The sequence below is a fragment of the Sinocyclocheilus anshuiensis genome, unplaced genomic scaffold, assembly GCF_001515605.1.
Source record: "Sinocyclocheilus anshuiensis isolate Anshui unplaced genomic scaffold, SAMN03320099.WGS_v1.1 scaffold352, whole genome shotgun sequence".
In the NCBI taxonomy this organism is placed as follows: Eukaryota; Metazoa; Chordata; class Actinopteri; order Cypriniformes; family Cyprinidae; genus Sinocyclocheilus; species Sinocyclocheilus anshuiensis.
In genome coordinates, this window is record NW_015557093.1 from 1,160,330 (window position 1) to 1,181,903 (window position 21,574).

At 35.2% G+C, this 21,574-nt stretch overlaps 1 protein-coding gene across 2 annotated transcripts in view; it reads left to right on the top strand.

The window, feature by feature from the left end:
* LOC107677380 (netrin receptor UNC5A-like) overlaps nucleotides 1-21,574 on the top strand; it is a 204,683-nt gene that overhangs the window by 117,494 nt on the left and 65,615 nt on the right. For both annotated transcript variants that reach the window (XM_016472262.1, XM_016472263.1), the window contains exon 3: nucleotides 20,796-20,939. In XM_016472262.1, coding sequence (XP_016327748.1) covers nucleotides 20,796-20,939 — 144 coding nt within the window. The remainder of the gene's footprint in view (nucleotides 1-20,795; nucleotides 20,940-21,574) is intronic.

Genomic DNA, 21,574 nt, shown 5'->3' on the forward strand with positions numbered 1-21,574 from the left:
TATGACTTTCTTCTTTCAGACGAATCCAGTCGGAGTTATATTAAAAATTGTCTTTGATCTTTCAAGCTGTTTAATGGCACTCAGCGGGTGTTGCAGTTGAACAGTCCACAAGTTGTCAAATAAAGCTTGCGCATTCATAATAAAACGTGCCGCAGACGGCTCCGGGGGATGAATAAAGGCCCCCGTAGCGAATCCATGAGTTTTTGTAAGAACAATAGCCATATTTCAAACGTAATATACACTTTTTGTGATTGATTGGGATCTGCTGACAAGTACTCAGCTCGGCTTTCTACAATGATTGTTCCTAGCGTCAGTAGAATAAAATAATTTCCTAAAGGGTTTTCTATCTCTCAAATTTGCCGTCTTCCCCTCGTTCTCTCAGAAGGTGGAGGCGGGGAACGGCTCGTCAGCATTCAGCGAGCGGATGTTTGTGTGCTTGTTTGACGCTCCTTGGCAGAGGCAGCGTAGGGGCATAGGGATTCACGTCACGCATGTGCTAGGATTCAGAAGTGATCTGTAACTTAAAACCTCCAATTCACAGCATGACAGCTGATTGGGAGAGCTGACGTGCGGATGCAATGCTACAGGAACAAGCCACAACACAAATTAGCACAACACAATGGAAACAAGCCACAACACAATGAAATTAGCACAACACATCAGAAACAAGCTGCAACACAATGAAAAACAAGCCGCAACACAACCGAAAAAAGCCGCAACACAACGAAATTAGCACAACACAATGTAAACAAGCCGTGATTGGGAGAGCTGACGTGCAGATGACATGCTGCGGAGGAGCTGCGACAATTTTCAGGGGAACATCGCATTTCTTAAGATGGAGGATATGCTGCTAGGTATTAGAGCAGACAGGCATAAACTACTGTCATCTGTCTATAACACATGCACACATTAGACTATTAACATTCAGTTTCTTTTGGCAGACATTACATTGTGTTTATTTATTTAGCTGTGAGTCACTTTTTGAATGCACACGCACATTCTTCATTCGCTGATGTGAAGACGGCTAGTCTGTTTGACTGTCACCTAAGCCAGTAGTACATCACATTTTGCCACCTGGAAGGACTATGAAACTATGTTTACAAAATCACAACATATTAACATGTTAAGTGAATATCCTTGAAAAACGAATGATTTTTTTTTTTTTTTTAAAGCTTATATTCTGGGATTTCACTAAAAACACACGTTAGTGAGGTTTTTGCCTAAGCTAGAACAAAATCACTAATGGGGTGAGACAAATTTGATTTAATATATATTCTCTGAAAAAAGAAACTTGAAAATGAATGGAAATTTCTAATTAAGAAAACATTTTTTTAAATACAATTTTGCAGTTTGTTTGTAACTGTAACTCTATCTTGACTCAAGTAAATTCATGCTGTAGGATGTTTAGAAATGGTAATTTATTTATTTTTTTACTGGAAAATACTGGTTAAGAAAACATATTTTTTTATTTCGCAGTGTGTTAGCAGAAGCATTGCATGACTTCGGTAGCTGTCGCTCTGTTTGAATACAGTCTGTTGTCAACAGTGAGACAGTACAAGGTCTCAACATGACACCCCATTCCTCTTGCCTGTGTGTTGCTGATGAATGGCCAGCGTTTGGCCAGAGATGAAGGACAAACAGATGTCCAACAGTATAGGTTTCCGAAGGTACCCACATTGATCTCTCCCAACTTCTACATTGTGCTGTCAGCAGTGGTTTGAAAGGCGAGCAGCAGGAGGCATCATCTCCTGTGTAGTTTCAGAAAGTCTGGCTCAAAGTTAGTGCTGGGAAGTAAACTACACTCCTGACTTTTCCTTTTGAATAGAAAAACAACTCAAACATATGTCAGCTCATTGAAGCGGAGAGTACAAAGTAGTTCTACTTGTCTTGCCAGCTCAGGTGCAAAGGAAATCAGTGTTGTATGGATATTGTGTCTTAGGATTTGTCAGAATCCTGGTTTGTTAGAATAGGACAATATTTGGCCGAGATACAACTATTTGAAAATCTGGAATCTGAGGGAGCAAAAAAATCGAAATATTGAGAAAATCGCCTTTAAAGTTGTCCAAATTAAGTTCTTAGCAATGCATATTACTAATCAAAAATTAAGTTTTAATATATTTATAGTAGGAAATTTACAAAATATCTTCATGGAACATGATCTTTAATTAATATCCTAATGATTTTTGGCATAAAAGAAAAATCTATAATTTTGACCCACAATGTATTTTTGGCTATTGCTACAAATATACCCCAGCGACTTAAGACTGGTTTTGTGGTCCAGGGTCACATATGTAACTGATGCTTTTATGCAAAGTGTATTGTAATTTAGGGAATGCTATAGCAAAAGTGCTGTCAGGGTTATCGTTAACTAAAACTATTAAAACATTTTTGTTAATTGAAATATAAAGCTGAAATTCAAAAAAGAATAATAATAAAAATAATAAATTAAAAACATTGTGAAACACCTTAAGTTAATTTAATTTAGTTGAAGTATAATCACTAAAATTGCTAACTGGAAATTAAATAACTAAAAATTAAAACTGAAACAAAAAATAATAAATGAACCTTAAATAGTAATAATTAAAATAAACAAAAACGAATAAAAATGACAAAAGTGCACAAAAAAAAAACTGAAAGCAAAATGTTACAGTATAAAAATAAAAGCTAATTCAAAATATTAATAAAAACAATATTTGTGTATAAATAATAGTAAACACTGCTTGCTGTAATGGATTTTTCTTCCAGTTTTACATTCTCTTTCTCCATCACATTGTTTGTTGTTGTTGTTGTTGTTTTTAGATATTTATATTGTTTTTAATATATGTCTGTGTTATTAATATGTTTTAAAGGTGCTTAATTCAAATATTTGTCCATCATAGTAGTATTTGTAGTACAGAATTAAATCTAAGAAATTATTTCCAGACAGGATCATTTTACTATTACTGTATTACAGTAATGAGATTGTTTCACATTAGTGTGATTTTGAGTTAAAAGTGTGCTTTATTTTATGAAAATAATTTCAGAATACCAAAAAAATTTAATTTGTCTTTTTAATTTTGGGATGAAAAATTACCTGTATATTTCTTAATGAGATTCCCCCCACAATATCAATATATTATATTTACTATCAATACTTCCAAATGTCACAGCCTTCATCATATTTCTGCCCTCAACATTAAGACTCAGACCGAGCAGTCCTTCATTGTTATCAGGGTTTCAGTTATTGGTACCTTGAGGCAGTTTGATCTCATCGATGGATGTTTTAGTTTGCAAATATCAAGTTATCGAAAACTATTTGGTATCTGTCTGCTTGGTGCACGTCTCCGTTATATCTGCAGCGTTAACTCGAACGAAGAATAATTCTGCGATGTGTCCTTCCTCTCCAGTGTATCAGTGTCCACTATCGATTCTTTCCTGGGAGTCTATTGGTTCTCATTACCTGTCTCCAGTAACTTATCTCAATTGTATTTCTCTGGCCAGTTCAAAGCTTCTCCCCTTCTGCTTTAACACACACACACACAAAGGTTTCTCATCATCTCGTCTGAGGAAACTAAGCTAAGACAGGGGAGAGATGAAGACCTATCCATTCAAAGAGAAATCAGTGATGACAGTGGATTTGCAAGGACCAGACCTGGATACCGGCTGATCCATTACGGCAATATTCTCATTTAACTAACTGCAGTCTCAGACATAGGCGGGAAAGATTGCAAATGCTTCGGATTGTCCGATTTGATTTGATTTGTTGCCTGCGAGAGGCTTTCGTAGGAGTTAAATATGCTTTTGAACGTGATCACTTTTTATCTCATATAATCTGTCATACCTGACAACATCGCATTTCAACATCGCATGACTTATGGTCATTTGTGGCAACACTTTGAGAGTAATTGCCAAAAAATCTGAAATATTTGCCTCTTTAGAGATAGTTCTTTGCAAAAGACACCTCACTGACTAGTAGATATGCATTAAATTTAATTTTTCCCATGAGCCTCTTAGACTTCTTAGAGATCCTGGTTTTGATAATATGAGATTGTTGATCAAATTTCGAATTCATTCGTTATAGTTTGCAGCATGAATTGTTGATAATATATTCTTTATCAAATGAAAGTTAATCAAGTTCCATTGGATCAGATTCCCTTCATTTATTTTGTTAAATGAGCAAATTATAATGATTTTTTCCACGCCAACAATTTGAGCTTGTTTTCACTGTTTCACTGTCCTGGGTTCCTACAGGCAAACTAAGATGATTAGAACAATCACTTTTAATTGATGAGGCAGATTTATGCCAATTCCAAAGATCTCAGGTAGAAAAGGATCATTTCAGTGGCCCTTTTACCATCTGAATTATAGGGGGAATGTATAAAAAAAATGGACCTTTGTTTAGCTTGTGGGAGAGGAGAGTTGAGTGCATATCCTAAGATGAAATGAATTATGGGCAATTTTCAGAAACTCATGAGAATTATTGCCACCCTGTCCACATACTCGGAACAGTGTAATTAAGTTCATGCAGACTCTAATGTCTTTGATTAAATGAAACCATTCTTTGGCATGCTACGATTTTTCTTGAGACATCAGGCCTCCTGGTCATACATTTACTGAATAACAGAAAGAAAAGCAATCACAGGGCTCCATTTAGAGAAATCATTATTATTCATTGTTATTTTTTTTCAAGATTGAAACTACCTGGAAAAAGTACTTATAGACTTGATGTGAATATATTAAATAATATTATATTATTTATTCTTTAAACATAAAAGTCTAGCAGAGCTGTCAAACATGACCATGGACGAGTTCAATCTGGACTGCATGGTGATTTGAAGAGAAGATTTAAAAAACAAAACAATTGCATTCATTCATGCTATAAGATATACAATTCAAAGGTTTGGGGGGCAGTAGGTTATTATTATTTTAAATTTTATTTTACTTTATTTATTTATTTATTTATTTATTGAAAAATGAATACTTTTATTAAACAAGGATTATATTTAACAAAAGTGACAGAAAAGACCTTTATAATATTACAACAATAATAATAATAATAAATGCTGTTTGTTTGCTTTTTACTTTCTATCAATCAAAGAATCCTGAAAAACAGTGTATCTGTAACGCCCCTGTGGACTGTTTGTTGGGGAGGGGGGGAGTACTGTAACGCCGCTGTGGACTGTTTGTTGTGGTTTCTTCCCTTTGTGTTGGTTTAGCCCGTCTAATCATTAGTTAATCACCGTCATTGTGCTCACCTGTCTGCCTCTAATTATTCACCCCATATTAGTTCCTGTCTGTCTGAGCATTGGTGTCGGTTATTGTTAATGTTACCCCGAGTGTGTGTCTCACCTACCTGAACCTGCCTTGTTGTGTCTACAATAAATGTCATTATTGGAATCCTTGTCGTCCTCGTCGTCCTGCCTGCCTCCACACACCCGTTTCCGTGACAGTATCGTGTATCATGGTTTCCAAAAAAAAAAAAAAAGATTATGCAGGAGTGCTTTTCGACATTGGCAATATTAATAAATGTTTCCTGTGCACCAAATCAGCATATTAGAATGATTTCTGAAGGATCATGTGACACTGAAGACTGGAGTAATGATCACAGGAATAAATTACATTTTAAAATATATTGAAATGGAACACAGTTATTTTAAATTGTAACAATGTTTGACAATATTAATGCAGCCTTGGTGAACATAAGAGACTTCTTTCAAAAACATAAAAAAATAAATTAAAAAAAACTTTTGAGTGGCACTGTGTATGTCTGCATATATTATGTTGTATTATACAGCAACTTTTAGAGCAAATATCATAAAGACTAAATGAAGATTACCACACATCTGAGAACAACTTGCTAACAATGTAGAAATACAAAGATGAGACTCAACAGTGATGAAGCGATCTTTAATGGGTTGTTAGAGGGCTGATTTAGTCAGTAGCTGATGTCTCTATACAGCCGGGGCATTAATGAGCATCAAAAGAATGAGTAGGAGGCGAGGACAGTCAGTGTACCTCTAAATGAACATAATCGTCTCGTGCCACCTGCTAGACATCAATCAATAGCAATGGGGCTAATTGATAAGGCATTATTAGCAACTTTCCCTTTAATGGGAATTGTATTTCATCCTGTCTGAATGGCAGAGAGGGAGAGTGTTTGGCGTTGAGGCATCAGGAGCAGATGGCAAGGTCAACAGCTCCAGTAATCCAGCAAGCAGACAGACCCATTAACTGGTCTAGCTGGGTCAGCACCAGCGAGAGGATCTGCATTACTGCAAATACTTCATAAAGAGACAATTTAGAAACCGACCACACGCAAGCAGTCTAAACTAAAGGCAATATCGCTGACCATAAATCAGGTTCCTTAAGGACAGTCTGTCTTGAATCACATCACATCGGTCTGTGAGACTCGTTTTTTGTTAACGTTGGATTCAGGCCTAGATTAATCTTGGGTTCAGATGGCATGCCATGGACCCCAAACAAACCATTTACAGAGTGTCTCATGTAGATTGCACTGTAGATTGAGACTAAAATGCCGGAGCTTTTTACAAAATTTGCAAATTTAAGCTCTGATTGCAGGCTTCATAATTATATGAAATCAGGGTGTGCAGGGTTTTAGTAGTCTGCCGTGCTTCCTTTTTTAAAGGTTACCAGTAAACAGGGAATGAGTACTGTGCTTCCTAGGAATACTTTTTGGTTTTGCCATAGTTTGACTTGCATTAAAAGTTTGGCTCATATATATAGCAATAAATTAATACTTTTATTCTGCAAAAAAATTAAAAACCACACTAAAGACTTTCACTTTTTTACAAAAGGGTTCTATTTCAAATAAATCTATTCATCAAAGAATACTGAAAGTAGTTTGCTTCCACAAAATTATTAAGCAGCACTACAGTTTTCAACATTGATAATAAAAATAATTGTTTCTTAAGGACAATTAATCAAATTAGCTACAATAGATATTTGGTAGAAATGATGGTTCCTCTGATTGAGGGGAAAACACACACACACACACACACACACACTTTTGAACCATTTCAAAGCAAATACAAAAAAAATGTATATATTGCATTTTTAGCATACACATTTTCTACATAACCCTGTGTTATTGTAATGGTTTAAAGAGGGCTGCTTTGATCTTTGAGTCATGCAGGTGTGATTATGGCTGTTTTGGCTACGTCAAGCTGGCTTAATTCACTGACCTGATGTGCCCCAAATCTTCTGCATTTAGAGGAAATGTCTGGCACAACAGAAGTTCTGCTGGACGATGAAACAGCTCATCTCAGTACACACAGTCTGCACTCCCACAATCCATTTCAGCTCAGCCCATAGCTTACAGCTAGTAAGTAATTACTTTTTGATCAAGAGTTATGCCCTTGTTGTTGCACAGAATGCAATCTAGACTAACAACATGCCTGTGGTAGTGATTCAAGCATTTATTTTTTCTCACTGTGCACTAGGAGACCAATGGATTATCAATACTGTACCATTAAGATGTGTTGCTTTTTGTGGAAGGAAATGAAGATTGACACCGTAGAGCTGCTGCGAAGAGCCCCGGAGAGCTGTTTACTTCACAATTAAAATGGCAGTGATGGGAGTGAAGAGAGGAAATGTAGTTCAGGGTTTGAAAAATGCTCATGGAATGGCATAGAAAATGGGATGTGGCATCCTCAGGGCCGGTGTTGGAAATATTCATACATTGGGTGGTTTCCAGTGGCACATGTCATGAATGTTTGTCGTTTTGCAGCCATGTAGCACTGTAGGGTACGCAGAAGCACAGTAATTGGTGAAAGAAGGTTTTGCCATTGCATTTTATACTTTAAAGTGGATCCATATTTAAGTCACAAAATCAACTAATTTATTGTTTTATTTTATTTTATTTTTAAATCAACCATTTGGCCATTTAATTTAAAGCATTCAAGAATAAGCCCATAAGGGATGAGCGATTTAAAAAAATAATGTGATATAATTAAAAAAAAAAAATGTATATCATATATATATAATATATTTATATATTGTTTCTGTCCAAACAAAAATAGTCTTTCTTTTTTAGTTCAATATGATTTAGTTCAAAATGATAAACCTCTCTGCGTGATTTAATGTTTTGATGTACTCTTCAGTGGCATATGGGAATGTTTTTGTCAAGTAGATAAATGCACTGTTAAATGAGATTTTATTTTAGTCAATCCAGTTGTTGTTTTTTTCTCCATATTTCATAAAGCAGAACAAGTGCTACTAGGAAATCTTTACAGAGATTGCAGCTGTAACTAAGGGCAACAGCAACTAATTTGATTGACATCTGTTGCTGCTCCACCTTCTTCCTTCATCTCTGATTGTAATTCTCATTCCCTTCCATGTACCAGCATTTTGCATCATGATCATTTTGCAAACAATAGTTGGACATTTCTACTGTTTTTCTGTCTTTATCTAGTATACCATCTACCCCTAATGAGAAAGATAGAGACTGGAATTTTTGCTCACATTTAGTGTGTAGAAATACTGTAAAACAGCATTGTGCAGGTGAAGATGGGTGTTAATACATTTCAGATATGCAAAAAAATAAAAGCGCTTCCGTGACTAGTTCTGCTTGTCACTCAAGCCTTACCAAACATAAACAGTCCACCAAGACAGTTACAGTTTTTAACTGTCACCAATCAAGTAAGATGATTTTTGATGCAGATCAACACCTGTTCAGCTCACGTTGCTTTATAAATAGATCAGCCACTGGGAGAGGAGGGAGGGGACGTGACAGCTTAATAGTCCATGAAGATTTTGGATAGGCAAAGAAACCGGGTGGATGACAGTTTGTGCTTTGTGTGCACTAGTCCTTATGAACGAATCAGCATAAACTAACTTAGCATTCAAACAAATATCAAAACATACGGCTCTTCTTCCTTGTCAGCTTGAGCTCCAATCACATGTTGGATTATGACAGAGGAGGTAGTTTGGGACAATAAATGGTTTCTGAACGGATTTGGAGTAGGTCAAGATTGCCACATGATATTCGGGAAAGCGGCTGTGACAGTCAGTGTGCTGCTCCCTAAAGATTCATGCTTTCAGAAATACCCTTTGTTCATCAATCATGTTATCTAAATACAGTTTCCAGCACATTTACATCTGGTATTGACACCTCTCTTGGTCTCTTAGATCACAAAGGCTGCATTTATTTGATCAAAAATACAATAAAAAGTAATATTGTGAAATATTATTACAATAAAGTATAAAGAACTGTTTTCTATTTCAATATATTTTAAATGTATTTTTTTTTTCATGTGATGGCAATGCTGAATTTTCACCAGCCATTTCTCCAGTCTTCAGTGTCACTTCTAATATTTGCTGGTCAAGAAACATGTCTTAAATGCTAAAAATGTGGAAGATATATTTAAGTAATATATTTCACAAAAAAAGTATTAAAGAAACTACAATAAAATTATATTTTTCTTCACTGAGGTGCATTAAATTGATCCAAATTTTTATTTCAATATAAATTTACATAAATTTATTTCAACTTTCTGTTCAAAGAATTCTGAAAAAAGTATCATGGTTTTCACAAAATATGAATCCGCAAAATCTTTTGAAACTTGATTATTAATAACCGAGCACCAGTAATAATTGATATTAATTGAGCAGCAAATCAGCATATTAGAATGATTTCTAAAGGGTCATGTGACACTGAAGACTGAAATAATGCCTGTAATGACTATGTACAAGTACTGTTCGCTCTCTTGCAATTTTTCATTAATATTACTATTTTTTAATCAGATGGTTATTTTCTTCTTAAGCTGTACATAGCCAACACATTTGTTACTGTAGGGTAAACGTACCTATTAAGCTCACGTATCAATTAAGCACATTTCCATTTCTGAGCTCAAAAAATACAAAAATAATGTATTATCCTACGTGATGTCTTAACCAATTGATGTGTTTGTTATTACATACCTCCTGTAATTTCAAGTCAATCAGATAATTGCACACTGAGATATGAGTCTCTATGTGTTCACACTGTCTGGCGGCCATTTTGAAAGCTGTCTAAAAACTTTCAGCCCTTTAAATGTGCATTTTTTAGATGTTTAAGCCTTTATTTTGGGTAAGTTTCACAACTTATTGTAAAATTAGGAGATTCATGTTTAGACTTTTGTATATTATAACCTGGAACTTGGATGTGGGAAACAATTACAGTTAGATCCAAAAGATAGTTTTAGCAACATAGCGCAGATGCTACAGAAGACAGTTAGCTGACTAGCTGTATAAGATTGTGTGTTACGCTAATATATAACTTCACAGGCATTACTGGCTTGTACTTTTAAATCCATAATATTTTAAATTGACAGTTTATTGCTGGTCTGTGGTTTTACAGTGCTGTAATTTTTAAAGATTTCATATTATTGCAAGGTGAGCTTAAAGGGTACACTACTATGAAAATCACACAGCTTCAGTGTGACATCAATAAGAAAAAGTATAATTTCATAGATATAGTTAATAATAGTTGTTCATAATAAAATATGTATGAACTTAATACATGACCTAGTTTATTTATTTAGCAAAATATTGTTATTTTAATAAATATTAAATTAAAATTATTAAAAATGGTTGCTGCTCCAATTAAGCTCAGTGTGCTCTCTTTAAGCTCTTCCACATTGAACGTCTATATAAATATCCACGACATTCTAATTTATTGAGATGCACCTGTACACTACACGACTTTTAAAATCTGAACAGATTTTTAAAACACCAGGCATCATACATGTACAGACTTTGTAAATAGTCACAAAGGAAAACTGGGCATCATACACTAAACGACTGAGGATCATACAATACCAGACTTTAAATTCCTTCCGATCACAACAAACTCGCACAGAAACGTGCGCGTTGTTGATAGGAGACACGTGACAAATGAAAACAATGTGTTTTAAAATCTGCTGAAAATATCAAACGTTTGATCTCCTCCGACTGGATGGAAAGCTGAAGTCTGAAGCTAAAAAAAAATTGTAGTCTGTGACCATGATACACTGTGATTTTCTATTAGATATGTCAGCTCAAATCTACAGACTTTTTTTTTTTTTTATTGACTTTTTTACCTTCAAATAAAATATTTTTCAATTATTCTTTAAACAGGTTGTTTAAAATTAACAAGAATTGTTAATAAAACATGATTTGAGCTTAATGGGAACAGGGGTGTGCTTAAAGGGTACAAAAATGTACCCATTAAGCACAGCCAGACTTTTTGCATTTAATGATGTATATCTTAATCAAAATGCTTTTGTCATTTAAAATAAAATTTTATATTTTTGTGTGAGGGATTAATATTTTATTGTTACATAACATCTTGTACTGAAACCAATATCTTGTGCACTAAAAATGTCTCAATGTAGATTTTGATGAGCTTAATAGGTACGTTTACCCTATACCAACTTTTTTTGTTGTTTTTTGCTTTGTCAATATGCCATGTCATTCTGATGAGTTAAGTGATGTATATAGTCACAAAACCCTCCCTTCATAAAAATCTGATCACAAGTGGTCACAGGAGACTTGTTTAGTTGTCTTAGTTGTCATTTGGTTAATAAAACTCTTATTTTGCAGTGCTGTCAAACGCCTGTCTGCTAGGCAACATATTTAAGAGATATAAACTCAAAAGATAGTGTGATGCCAGCTGGTTTTCATAGGCTGGTATGTCTTTAGCTTGGAGCTATTTAGAATATTTTGGCCATACTCAGCCCTTAATTGGTTTACCTTAACAGCTACTTGCTGACAGATATGCCTTCTGGTTAAAAAGCCTGACAGAAATGGAGGTTTAATGAGGCTGATATGATTTTTGTTAGCTCCAGTGCTATCAGCAAGCAGATGGATGGTCTCAGTGTCTATCTGTAGCTTTGATAATGTATTACCTGAGGTTTAAATTGTCAACAGAGGAATACCTTCTGTCAGAGCTGGATTTATTCTTGGTTGTTGGCCTGCTACAGCCAACCATGGCTCATGCGGCTAGTAAATGTAGCTGGCAGAGAAATTAACTAACAACTCGTGCACACACACACACACACACGCACTTACAGAAGCTGCTGTGAAATCTTAGGTGCAACCCTTAGGAAACATAATCATTGGAGAGATTGAATCCATATAGTGCTGTCATGATTATATGAAATGTTGCCTGGCGATTAATTGTTATGTAATTGTGATTAATGATTTGATTGTTTTCACAGTTTAAGCTTAAAGGCTTAGTTCACCCAAAAAGGAACATTCTGTCATTAATTACTCACCCTCATGTCGTTCTAAACCCGTAAGACCTCCATTCATCTTCGGAACACAAATTAAGATATTTTTGATGAATTCTGAGAGCTCTCTGACCCTCCCATAGACAGCAATGTAATTACCACGATCAAGGTCCAGAAACGTAGCAAGGAGATCGGTAAAATAATCCATGTGACATCAGGGGTTCAACCATAATTTTACGAAGCTACGAGAATACATTTGTGAACAAAGAAAACAAAAATAACGACTTTATTCAACAAAATATCGTCATTGTTTACAATACAACCGGAGCACATGCTGCTATGTTGAGGGGCGGGACATTTAGACGCACGCTAGAGGCGGTTTAGCCAATCACAACACACTGGGCCAGCTAATCAATCAGAGCCCATCCACATGTTAGACTGCACCCCATAAACACAATCAAGCCTAGAAAAAAAACAGTCAACATCCCCTTTAAAACAAATTCTCTGTTTTTTCACAGATTTCTTTTTACGCCAGTTTAAATGATACATTTCTATTTGATACTATTGTTACCTGCGAATGATGTTAGTATGTGTTGACAGTGTTTTCTTTACTCAACTTTCTAAAAATACTAAAGCAAATTAGCATTTCATCAGCTTCTGTGGATCTGTGAATTCCTGTCCTCTCTTCACTGAAGATGCTATGAGTGTTAAAACGGAGCCCCCTTCTGCTGCAGTACATGATCATCGCATGCTGATCTTACATCACATCAACCAGACTCTCTCCAGAGGCAATTTAGCATCAAACATCCAATAAATAACCGCAATCAACAGTGACATGTCAATATGGTGCTACACGCAGATTGGGGTGTTGATGCCATAAGATTAAAAAATCAATCAGGATGACGAATGACAAATTACACCTTGAGTAACCTTCACTAGCTGCCTGTTGAAATAATCTTACAAAACAAAGAAATCTCACAGTACTTAAAGGAAACTCAGGTGTGTTTTCATGTTCTGTTATGAAAATGTCTACCAGATAAACTCGTGTTTCACTGTTACAAGGCCTTTCTCAGGTTACAGACGGTTAGGATTTAATTTAATATCAGTCACATAAAAGTCGACATAAAACCATAGTGTTGTCTTTCATGGCGCTTGTAATCACTCTAGCTTGCTTTTTCGTGTCACAGTCCGTTTCAGGGCCCTTGGACTTGAATATCAGTGTATTTTCCCTTTTTTATGCCGCAGATTGACACGTTAGCATGCGCGTCAGTTGTTTTTCTAACCTACCTGAGAGTCGTTTCACCTTGAGCTGGCATTGGCCTGAACTAGACTGGATTGATTGGTGCCGCAGCCACATGCTGGGTCACCAGCCTTAAATAATCCATAATAGAATGGCGAGCGCGAGCGGGGGGCCTTGAACGGCGCATTCACAGTCGCAAATGGACAGTTCAATCAAATTAGGACTAGCAAAAAATATTCCTGTAACAACTAAAATCCTTGAGCCAAGCCTTGACCCAAAAGTGCACTGGTTGCGGGTCCCTGGATGTGCCCGTGTAGGCCCCTCCGTGGCTGATGGATTTAATGTGGCCCTTGAAACAGTCCGTCTGTCTCTTCTCTTCTTTATAGACTGCTGCTCACTGGAGTGAGCCGAGGATTACAGTATCTTATTAGTGCAGGAAAAGAGACAGCCGTTCACTGAGTCATCCTGCCTGTTGGTCCACATGGACCACACATCCAGCTTCAGAGCGCCTGAGGACAATGGCTTTTTTTCTCTTTTTTTTAATGTGCTACTTAGAGTTTGAAAGGTTTTTTGGGGGTAGGATGGATTCTAGTTTTGATGCTTCGTTTGTGTGAAGCATTATTTGGGACTTTTTTATTATATTAGCGGTATTACCCAAGAGGTGTGTTCAAATCCCTACCTCTATGCACCATTTATGCTCTGAAGGATACCTCAAATAATTTGGCTTGTTGAGGACAGGTGCATTTGTAGTTAGTTTCTTTCTTTCTTTCTTTCTTTTTCTTTCTTTCTTTCTTAAGCGATTAAAAAATCACATAGATTTAGTGAAGGAGGGACCCAAACCATATATTGATACTTGAAGTGGGCTTATTTTATTTTTTTTCTTTCTTTCTTTCTTTCTTTCTTTCTTTCTTAAGCGATTAAAAAATCCCATAGATTTAGTGAAGGAGGGACCCAAACCATATATTGATACTTGAAGTGGGCTTATTTTATTTTATTTCATTTCATTTCATTTTATTACTTTTTGTATGTTTGTTTTATGTTTAATAATTTTAGTAATTTTCATAGTAGTATTAATGTATGCATATATCAATTTATTTATTTACTTTTTATTTTCTCTATTAGTATTTTTGCTATAATATTATATTTTATTGTTTCACAATTTTATTAATTTTATTATTTTATACATTTATTTAATCTATCTATTTATTTTATTTACTATTTATTTTTGGTCAGATTCGAACTTAAGCATGTGTGTTAAATAATTCATTATTTTATTTATTGTTTCATTATTTGTATTGTTTTTATTTCATTTACTATTTATATTAATGTAATCTAGCTTAATTAGTTTTGTTTAATTTAATTACTTTTGGAATAAGACTGAGGGAGAGAGAGTGGAGAAGACAGAAGAGGCAGATGTGAACTCATGTTGACCTCAGAAGCATCATGGCTCCATGTGTCGGTACACAGCTCTGAATTCTGTCAGTGTTTTAATGACATTTTTTGAATTGCTCTAATTATTCATTTGTTTGTTTACCTCTCTATCTTTGGCCGCTGTTTCAGGGCTCAGACGTCCAGAAGCGATAACGGATAATGAAAAGAGCGTAATGCATTGAAAGAGAGTGATATGTTTGTCAAACAACATGGTAAACATTACATTATTCAACACAGTTCAAAACACTAACGTGTTTTAAATGTGTATTTACCTCTCTAATTCAACACTAATGATAAACATCATTATTGCCACTAGCGTGTCCACACAGGAGCAATTATCTGTAAGATCCAGCGCATCGGAGAGTGACACTATATTCCAAGCCAATAGAAAAATAGAAAGTCCACACGCTGACCTTCTGACTGATAGTTGTGTGTCGTTCTAGTGTAAGTCAGTTCCCCCTTAATCCCAGCTCCCATTGATGAATCTTAGCTTCTCGCGCTCTAGATGCGGCCTAATTGAATTTCCTCGACCACAATGAAAACTTACTCCAACCTGCCAGTTTTGGGCTGCGCCTTTGATAAGCAAATGACCCCCGTGGAATTGAGGTCACCGGCAGCAAAAACAAGAGTGAGTGGAAAAAAATAAAGTCTCTGCGCCAGTCGAGCCTCTGTATCGACTCACAAGAGAATAAGAGCAGCGATGTCACTGCGGGTCTGTGAGTCTTGTCTGTATTTCTAGACACGCATGCTGTTTGATTTAGCAGCCTCATCCGCCTCACAATAAAAGTCCTTTATAACAGTAATGAGAACTGTTACTCACACATTTGGAAGGATAACATACTTGAATAATGCATCTCTTTGCCACCTAGTCGCTCTAGCAGCGTTTGCCGCTCCTTTTGGGAGTTGTTGGTGCAGACACAAGGAACAGATGTTCACCGCTGCAATAATATATAGAGCAGTCACTGCAAAGTCACGCTGGGACTGAGATAAAGTTATGGTGTAGTGTGTCAGAACGGGATGTTATCATATCCCTGGATTCTACTGTAAATGCACCGTCGAATCCGACCAGGACCCTGCTAGTTCCTTGGAGGAAACATCTCATCCATGGTTTTTCCTGTGAGACTCTGGGCTTTCTACAAATAGCACAGTTGAAAGGATAGTTTAAGATTGAAATGATGAAAATTCTGTAATGATTTACAGTTGTAATCATTAATAAATGATGGCAGTTATTAATTTTTTTCTTTTTTCTTTTTTTGGGGAACTATCCCTATACAGAATGGGTACTATGTAAGAATTATATTAAGTAGGGATGCACCGATACCACTTTTTCCAGTACTCGCCCGATACCGATACTTTTATTTTTGGTACTTGCCGATACCGAGTACCGATACCAATATTTCATTGCATTTGTCAATTTTTTAAATATTGGGTACAGAAACCAAAAGCGTATGTATATTGTTAGTTGATTAACTTCATTTATCAAATAGATACAGTCAAACCAAAATTTATTCAGACACCTTCATCAATAAGTGTTGGGGAATGTATATCATGTTTTTTAGCTACCTAATTTTATTTTATTATTTTTATTTTATTTAGTATTTTTTTGTATTAACAGAAGCTAGGAGTACAGAGTACTAGGAATATTTTTTATGTTTAAAGAACAGAATCTTCTTTAATAAAAAACTTATTTTATTATTTATTTTTTATTATATTATGATATAATATTATATGAGAAATACATTTCAGTTTACATTTTTAGCATTTTAATTTAGAGTTAGATTGTTTTAAAATATTGTATTAATTACTTTTTAGTCATGGAAGTTTTCTAAAGCCCTCTAGTGAGCCCTGGCGTAAAAGGTTTAGCTCACAAAAAATAAAACTTCATGAGTTAAAGACTGATGTTTTCACTATAATAGTCTCACAATTTTTTTGCACAATCTCTCCGAGTGTTACATTTTTAAAACACTGTATCATGTTTAAAATGAAAAAGAAAAAAAATGGGGAAAAAGTATTTCTGTGTTTTTTCATTCTCAGTATTCCTTATGATGCATGCATTGAATTCTGGGAAATGCCTGGGAACTGGCTGACCTTGTGGTCTGTTATGAAAAATGCACTCGGTTCAGCTCACCCCAGAATGGAAAGCAGCATCATTATTATTCTTTTTCTGAATTTTTAAGTCTGTATTTAATAATTTGTTAGATGTCAGCATAGAAAAATGGGACGGGATATGAATTTTTAACAATTAATTTTGAAGGTGTGCTGCATGTATTGAGTATGCAGACGCACAACACGACAAAAGCGTAAAGCAATAACTCAGAATTACGATCCCATCTACACAGGGCCTTTTTTCTTTGAGGGTCTAATAAATGTGTGTTCATTTTGGAATAATTTCCTCTGTCTGTGGGGGTTTCACAGTATTGGAAGCGGGTGTTCACGTGTGACACTCGGTCTAAGAGTCAATTATTCTTTAACCACGTGACCTTTCAGACCCCAAAGGTAGGGTTGCCACAGCGACCTCGCTCAAGGGGTGAAAATTTTAATGGTGTTCCTAGTCAAAGACTTCATACTCAGTTAATTACTCATTATACAAATCTGCATTACAGTATTATCCTAGCTATCATGCAGCTAAATCTGTCATGCAGGAAAAGTGAATTTTCACGCCTGAGAAGCGGTGCAGGCCATGTGGCATAGTCACAAAAGTGAATGAAACTGAATGTGGCGGCCTCAGCGGTTAGCCGTGAAGCGCAGAGGGAGTATGAGGTCAGAAATCCGGGTAATTGCTGCTAAAAGAAACAAAAAGCAATTAATAAAACAATCAGTGTTTAAGATAGCTTTTTCCTCTGACTATTTCAGGACTACGCCTGTTTCCCTTAATTGTATTTTACGATTTAATGCGAACGATAATTACATTCTCTGAAAAAATCACCCCTTTTAGTTGTCTAATATCATAACTATTTCCGCTCATTTTGAATTGGTTACGCAATCTGAATTCAATGCAATGCGAGCGGAGCAATTAATTGAGAGTGTGTTATTTTCAGTGCACTTATTTTTGTCTGGATTAGAGATTTATGCATTGAATCTCATATTTCTGACCCGTTGCAAAAGTGTTTTGAGCCATCAGCGAGGATTAAAGTCCAGACGTTGTGTCAGAGGAGAGCGAGATTGTCTGAGAGGTCCATTTTGATGTTGACGCCCTGGGTAACACTGGAGGGTGGTTTAAATCTAACAGTAATTGCATGTGCTCCTAATGTCTGCCAAGATAGTGAGACACAAGCTCTCTGTGCTGTCCTATTTCTTTCCTCCTAGAGACTCTCTGCCAAGTGGTGATGGATGTGATGTACATTGATTTGTGACAGACAGGTTGGAGCAAGAACTCAAATGACCAGCAGGATTTGAGATGATGCATTTCTGTCACATTGCCGGAGCGTCTGAGTATGAGTTCAGAACCTAGTGTACGTAGATGGTGTATGTAGACACCATATTTTGGTCAATTCCATTGATGCAAAAAAAATATATATATATTTGAACATTGAAATGATGTCCAAAAATCAATTTGAATGCAGCTCTAATGCTCTAAAAATATATTCAAGCTTTCAAATGATGCCCAAAAAACAATTATAATGTTGGAATGATGCCCAATAATCTATTCAAACATTTAATTGTACCCAAACATTGATTTGAATGTTTTTAAATTTACCTATGATTCACTACCAAAGAACATGTGGAAAAATGTTGAATGTCCAGATATGGACGAAAATAGATTTGCACATTTGATCTCTCCTGTTATGTAAAATTTCTTAACGCTAAAATTATTTAAATGTTTAATTAAAAAAAAAAAAAATCTAATTATGAGTTCAAACGCAAGCACAGAAAACATTTGAAATGGGTAGAAATCTGTTTGAGCATTTGAAGGCACACATGATGTACTAAAATCTATTTAAACATTTGAATGGTACCCCAAAATTATTTAGAATGTTCATATCATGCACAAAAATCAATTAAAAAATGTACTGTATGAGGTACATAAAAGGATTTGAAATGCCCAGAAATATGAAGCAAAGCAATCAAAGTTTTCAATGTTAAAGTGATTGCCAAATATATATATATATATATATATACATATATATAAGTACATGAACACATGAATATAATGTCTAGAACTGCTCTGAGAGTCACTTCATGAGCATTTTATTGTTTCTTTTGAGAAAACTCTCATTATATCATATAAACAGAGAAACTTAAAGGTCTTCACAACAACCCATCAAAATAAAGATTCGGTTTAACTTGAAGAAACTGTGACAGAAATACATTACAATACATTAGTATTGATAATAATACTAATAATTATAATAATAATACAATTATTACTGAAACATTTTTTATTTATTTACCAGAAATAATTTTTTTTTTCTGGAATATTTACCAGAAAATTATTTACCTGTATTTATTTACCAGAAGAATTTAAATACACAACACATGATGCTTTTGATTATTAACATTTAATGAAACCATTCAAATGGAATCCAAAAAATTTATGGAAAACACAGAATTTAAAAATAAAAACTAAATGTGAGGGGGGAAATAAGTATTTCATAGGGCCTTAAAAATGTATTTTTTGTTGAACTGTTAATAGATTGCTGTTAAATTGTGTAAGTTTCGTGATTTCAATTAATTAGACATGCTTTTTAATTAATAAACTTTAATTTAACCAGTAAAACAGAGTCTAGAAAAAAATTTAAATGCAGAAAACTGAATCCAGAAAAATTCAAACTGAAAAAAATTGAATTTGGAAAAACATGAAAGGGAATTTGGGGAAAAAAATACAACTGATTTCATAGGGCCCTACAAGCCAAACGAGAGAAAGGGAGAAAAAGGGATGAACAAGGTTGGATGGAGAGATAATTAAGGTTGGAGGGAGAGAGATTATGGGAGAAATTAGGAGGAAGGTGGTTGTTGAGGGGGATGTGGACATCTTCAAGGTCACGCTTTCGTGTTGAGATGAGCGATAGCCATGGAGGAAAATATCAGAGAGGCTTAGGGGTTGAGGAGATGGTCCAGAGATAATGAAAAGAAAAATGATCTTTGTCTAACCCCCTGCCTTCATCCTCAAAGAGAGCTTTATTATGAATTACACCGTTTGTGTTGTTGGTGTTGGTTAACTCTGATTATGTTCATTTGTAATTGTCAGCTGAAAATGAATCATTTTGTTGGATGACTTCACACCAGTTGTATAGACATTATTCACCCTGCTGCAGCTGACAAATTATCACTTCATCCCTCTTTTTTTTTCTTGTCCTCTATTAATTTTTATTTTCACAAAAGACCTCTGAGCTTTGATGGGATAATCGTAGCCACTCATGTCTGAATGGAAATGCACAGATTGAGTAACCAGGAAAAATATCTCCCACTGGAAGCTCACATAAATATTAATATCTGTTTATTTATTAATTCATCCCAGAAAGCGTATTAGAGTTTGGGAATTTCTATTTTGAGGTGGTTTCGTATGTCATACACTTCCTGCATCAATCATCTGTCAGTATTCCATGAATTAGCCAAGCAACAAAAATGTTTATCTGCACAAAATTAGTTTGCTCATTTGTTTCCCCTCATCTCAAATGGTTGGCAGCTCTTCACTGGACATGGTGAACCTGCAAAAAACCTTTGGAAACAGTGGACAGTTTGCCACGTCTGTGAAAAGTTTGACAGTGATAAATTTTGCATTGTTGCCAAAGTTTTGATGCACCACTGCCAGTAAAGAGCTGCTAATTTTTGCCAACTAATTTGCCACACATTAACCGTAAGTTTGACACAATTAAACAGTTTTTACAAGGGCCTGGCCTCAGTTCGCTTCAGTTGAAGGACTGTTTCTGAATGCCTCTCTCTGTCTGTCAGTGATGCTGAGCTGAACATGTTTGCTTTGTCTGGTTTGGTCCCAGGACTGCCGGTGATGCAGGTGAAGATTGACATCTCCAGACAGCAGGTGGAGAAGATCTTCGGTCTGGACGATTACTGGTGTCAGTGTGTGGCCTGGAGCACTACAGGAACCCAGAAGAGCCAAAAGGCATATGTGCGCATCGCCTGTGAGTTCAGCTCTGCTATCTTAGAACACCAACATTTTGACCGAATGCCGTCTTATAATCTGTGAGAGTGTGATAAATGTGAGCATAGTGGTTCTTAACTGGTAGGGAGGCTTCCCCAAAATGGTCTCAGGTCTGTATTGATCTGGATTGGAGGGAAAAAAATAAATGCAAAAGTTAAATGCAAATAATAAACTGCAACTAATCATGCAGTGTAATGCAGATATAATAAGAAGATAATAAAGATACAGTTCCAAAATAAAGAAATATTTATATTACAGAGAGAGATGGCAATATTTTTTTATTTGGTGAAAAAATACAGTAAAACCGTAATATTGTGAATAATATTAGCATTTAGAATAACTGTTCATTTTATTTTATTTTATTCTATTTTATTTTATAATTTATTCCTGTGATGGCGAAGATTAATTTTCTGCATCATTACTCCAGTCTTCAGTGTCACATGACTATTCAGAAATCATTCTAATATGCTGATTTGCTGCTCAAGAAACATTATTATTATTATCAGTGTTGAAAACAGTGTTCGATTTTTGTAAAAACTATGATATATATATATATATATATATATATATATATATATATAACATATATATATATTTTTTTTTATTTATATCATA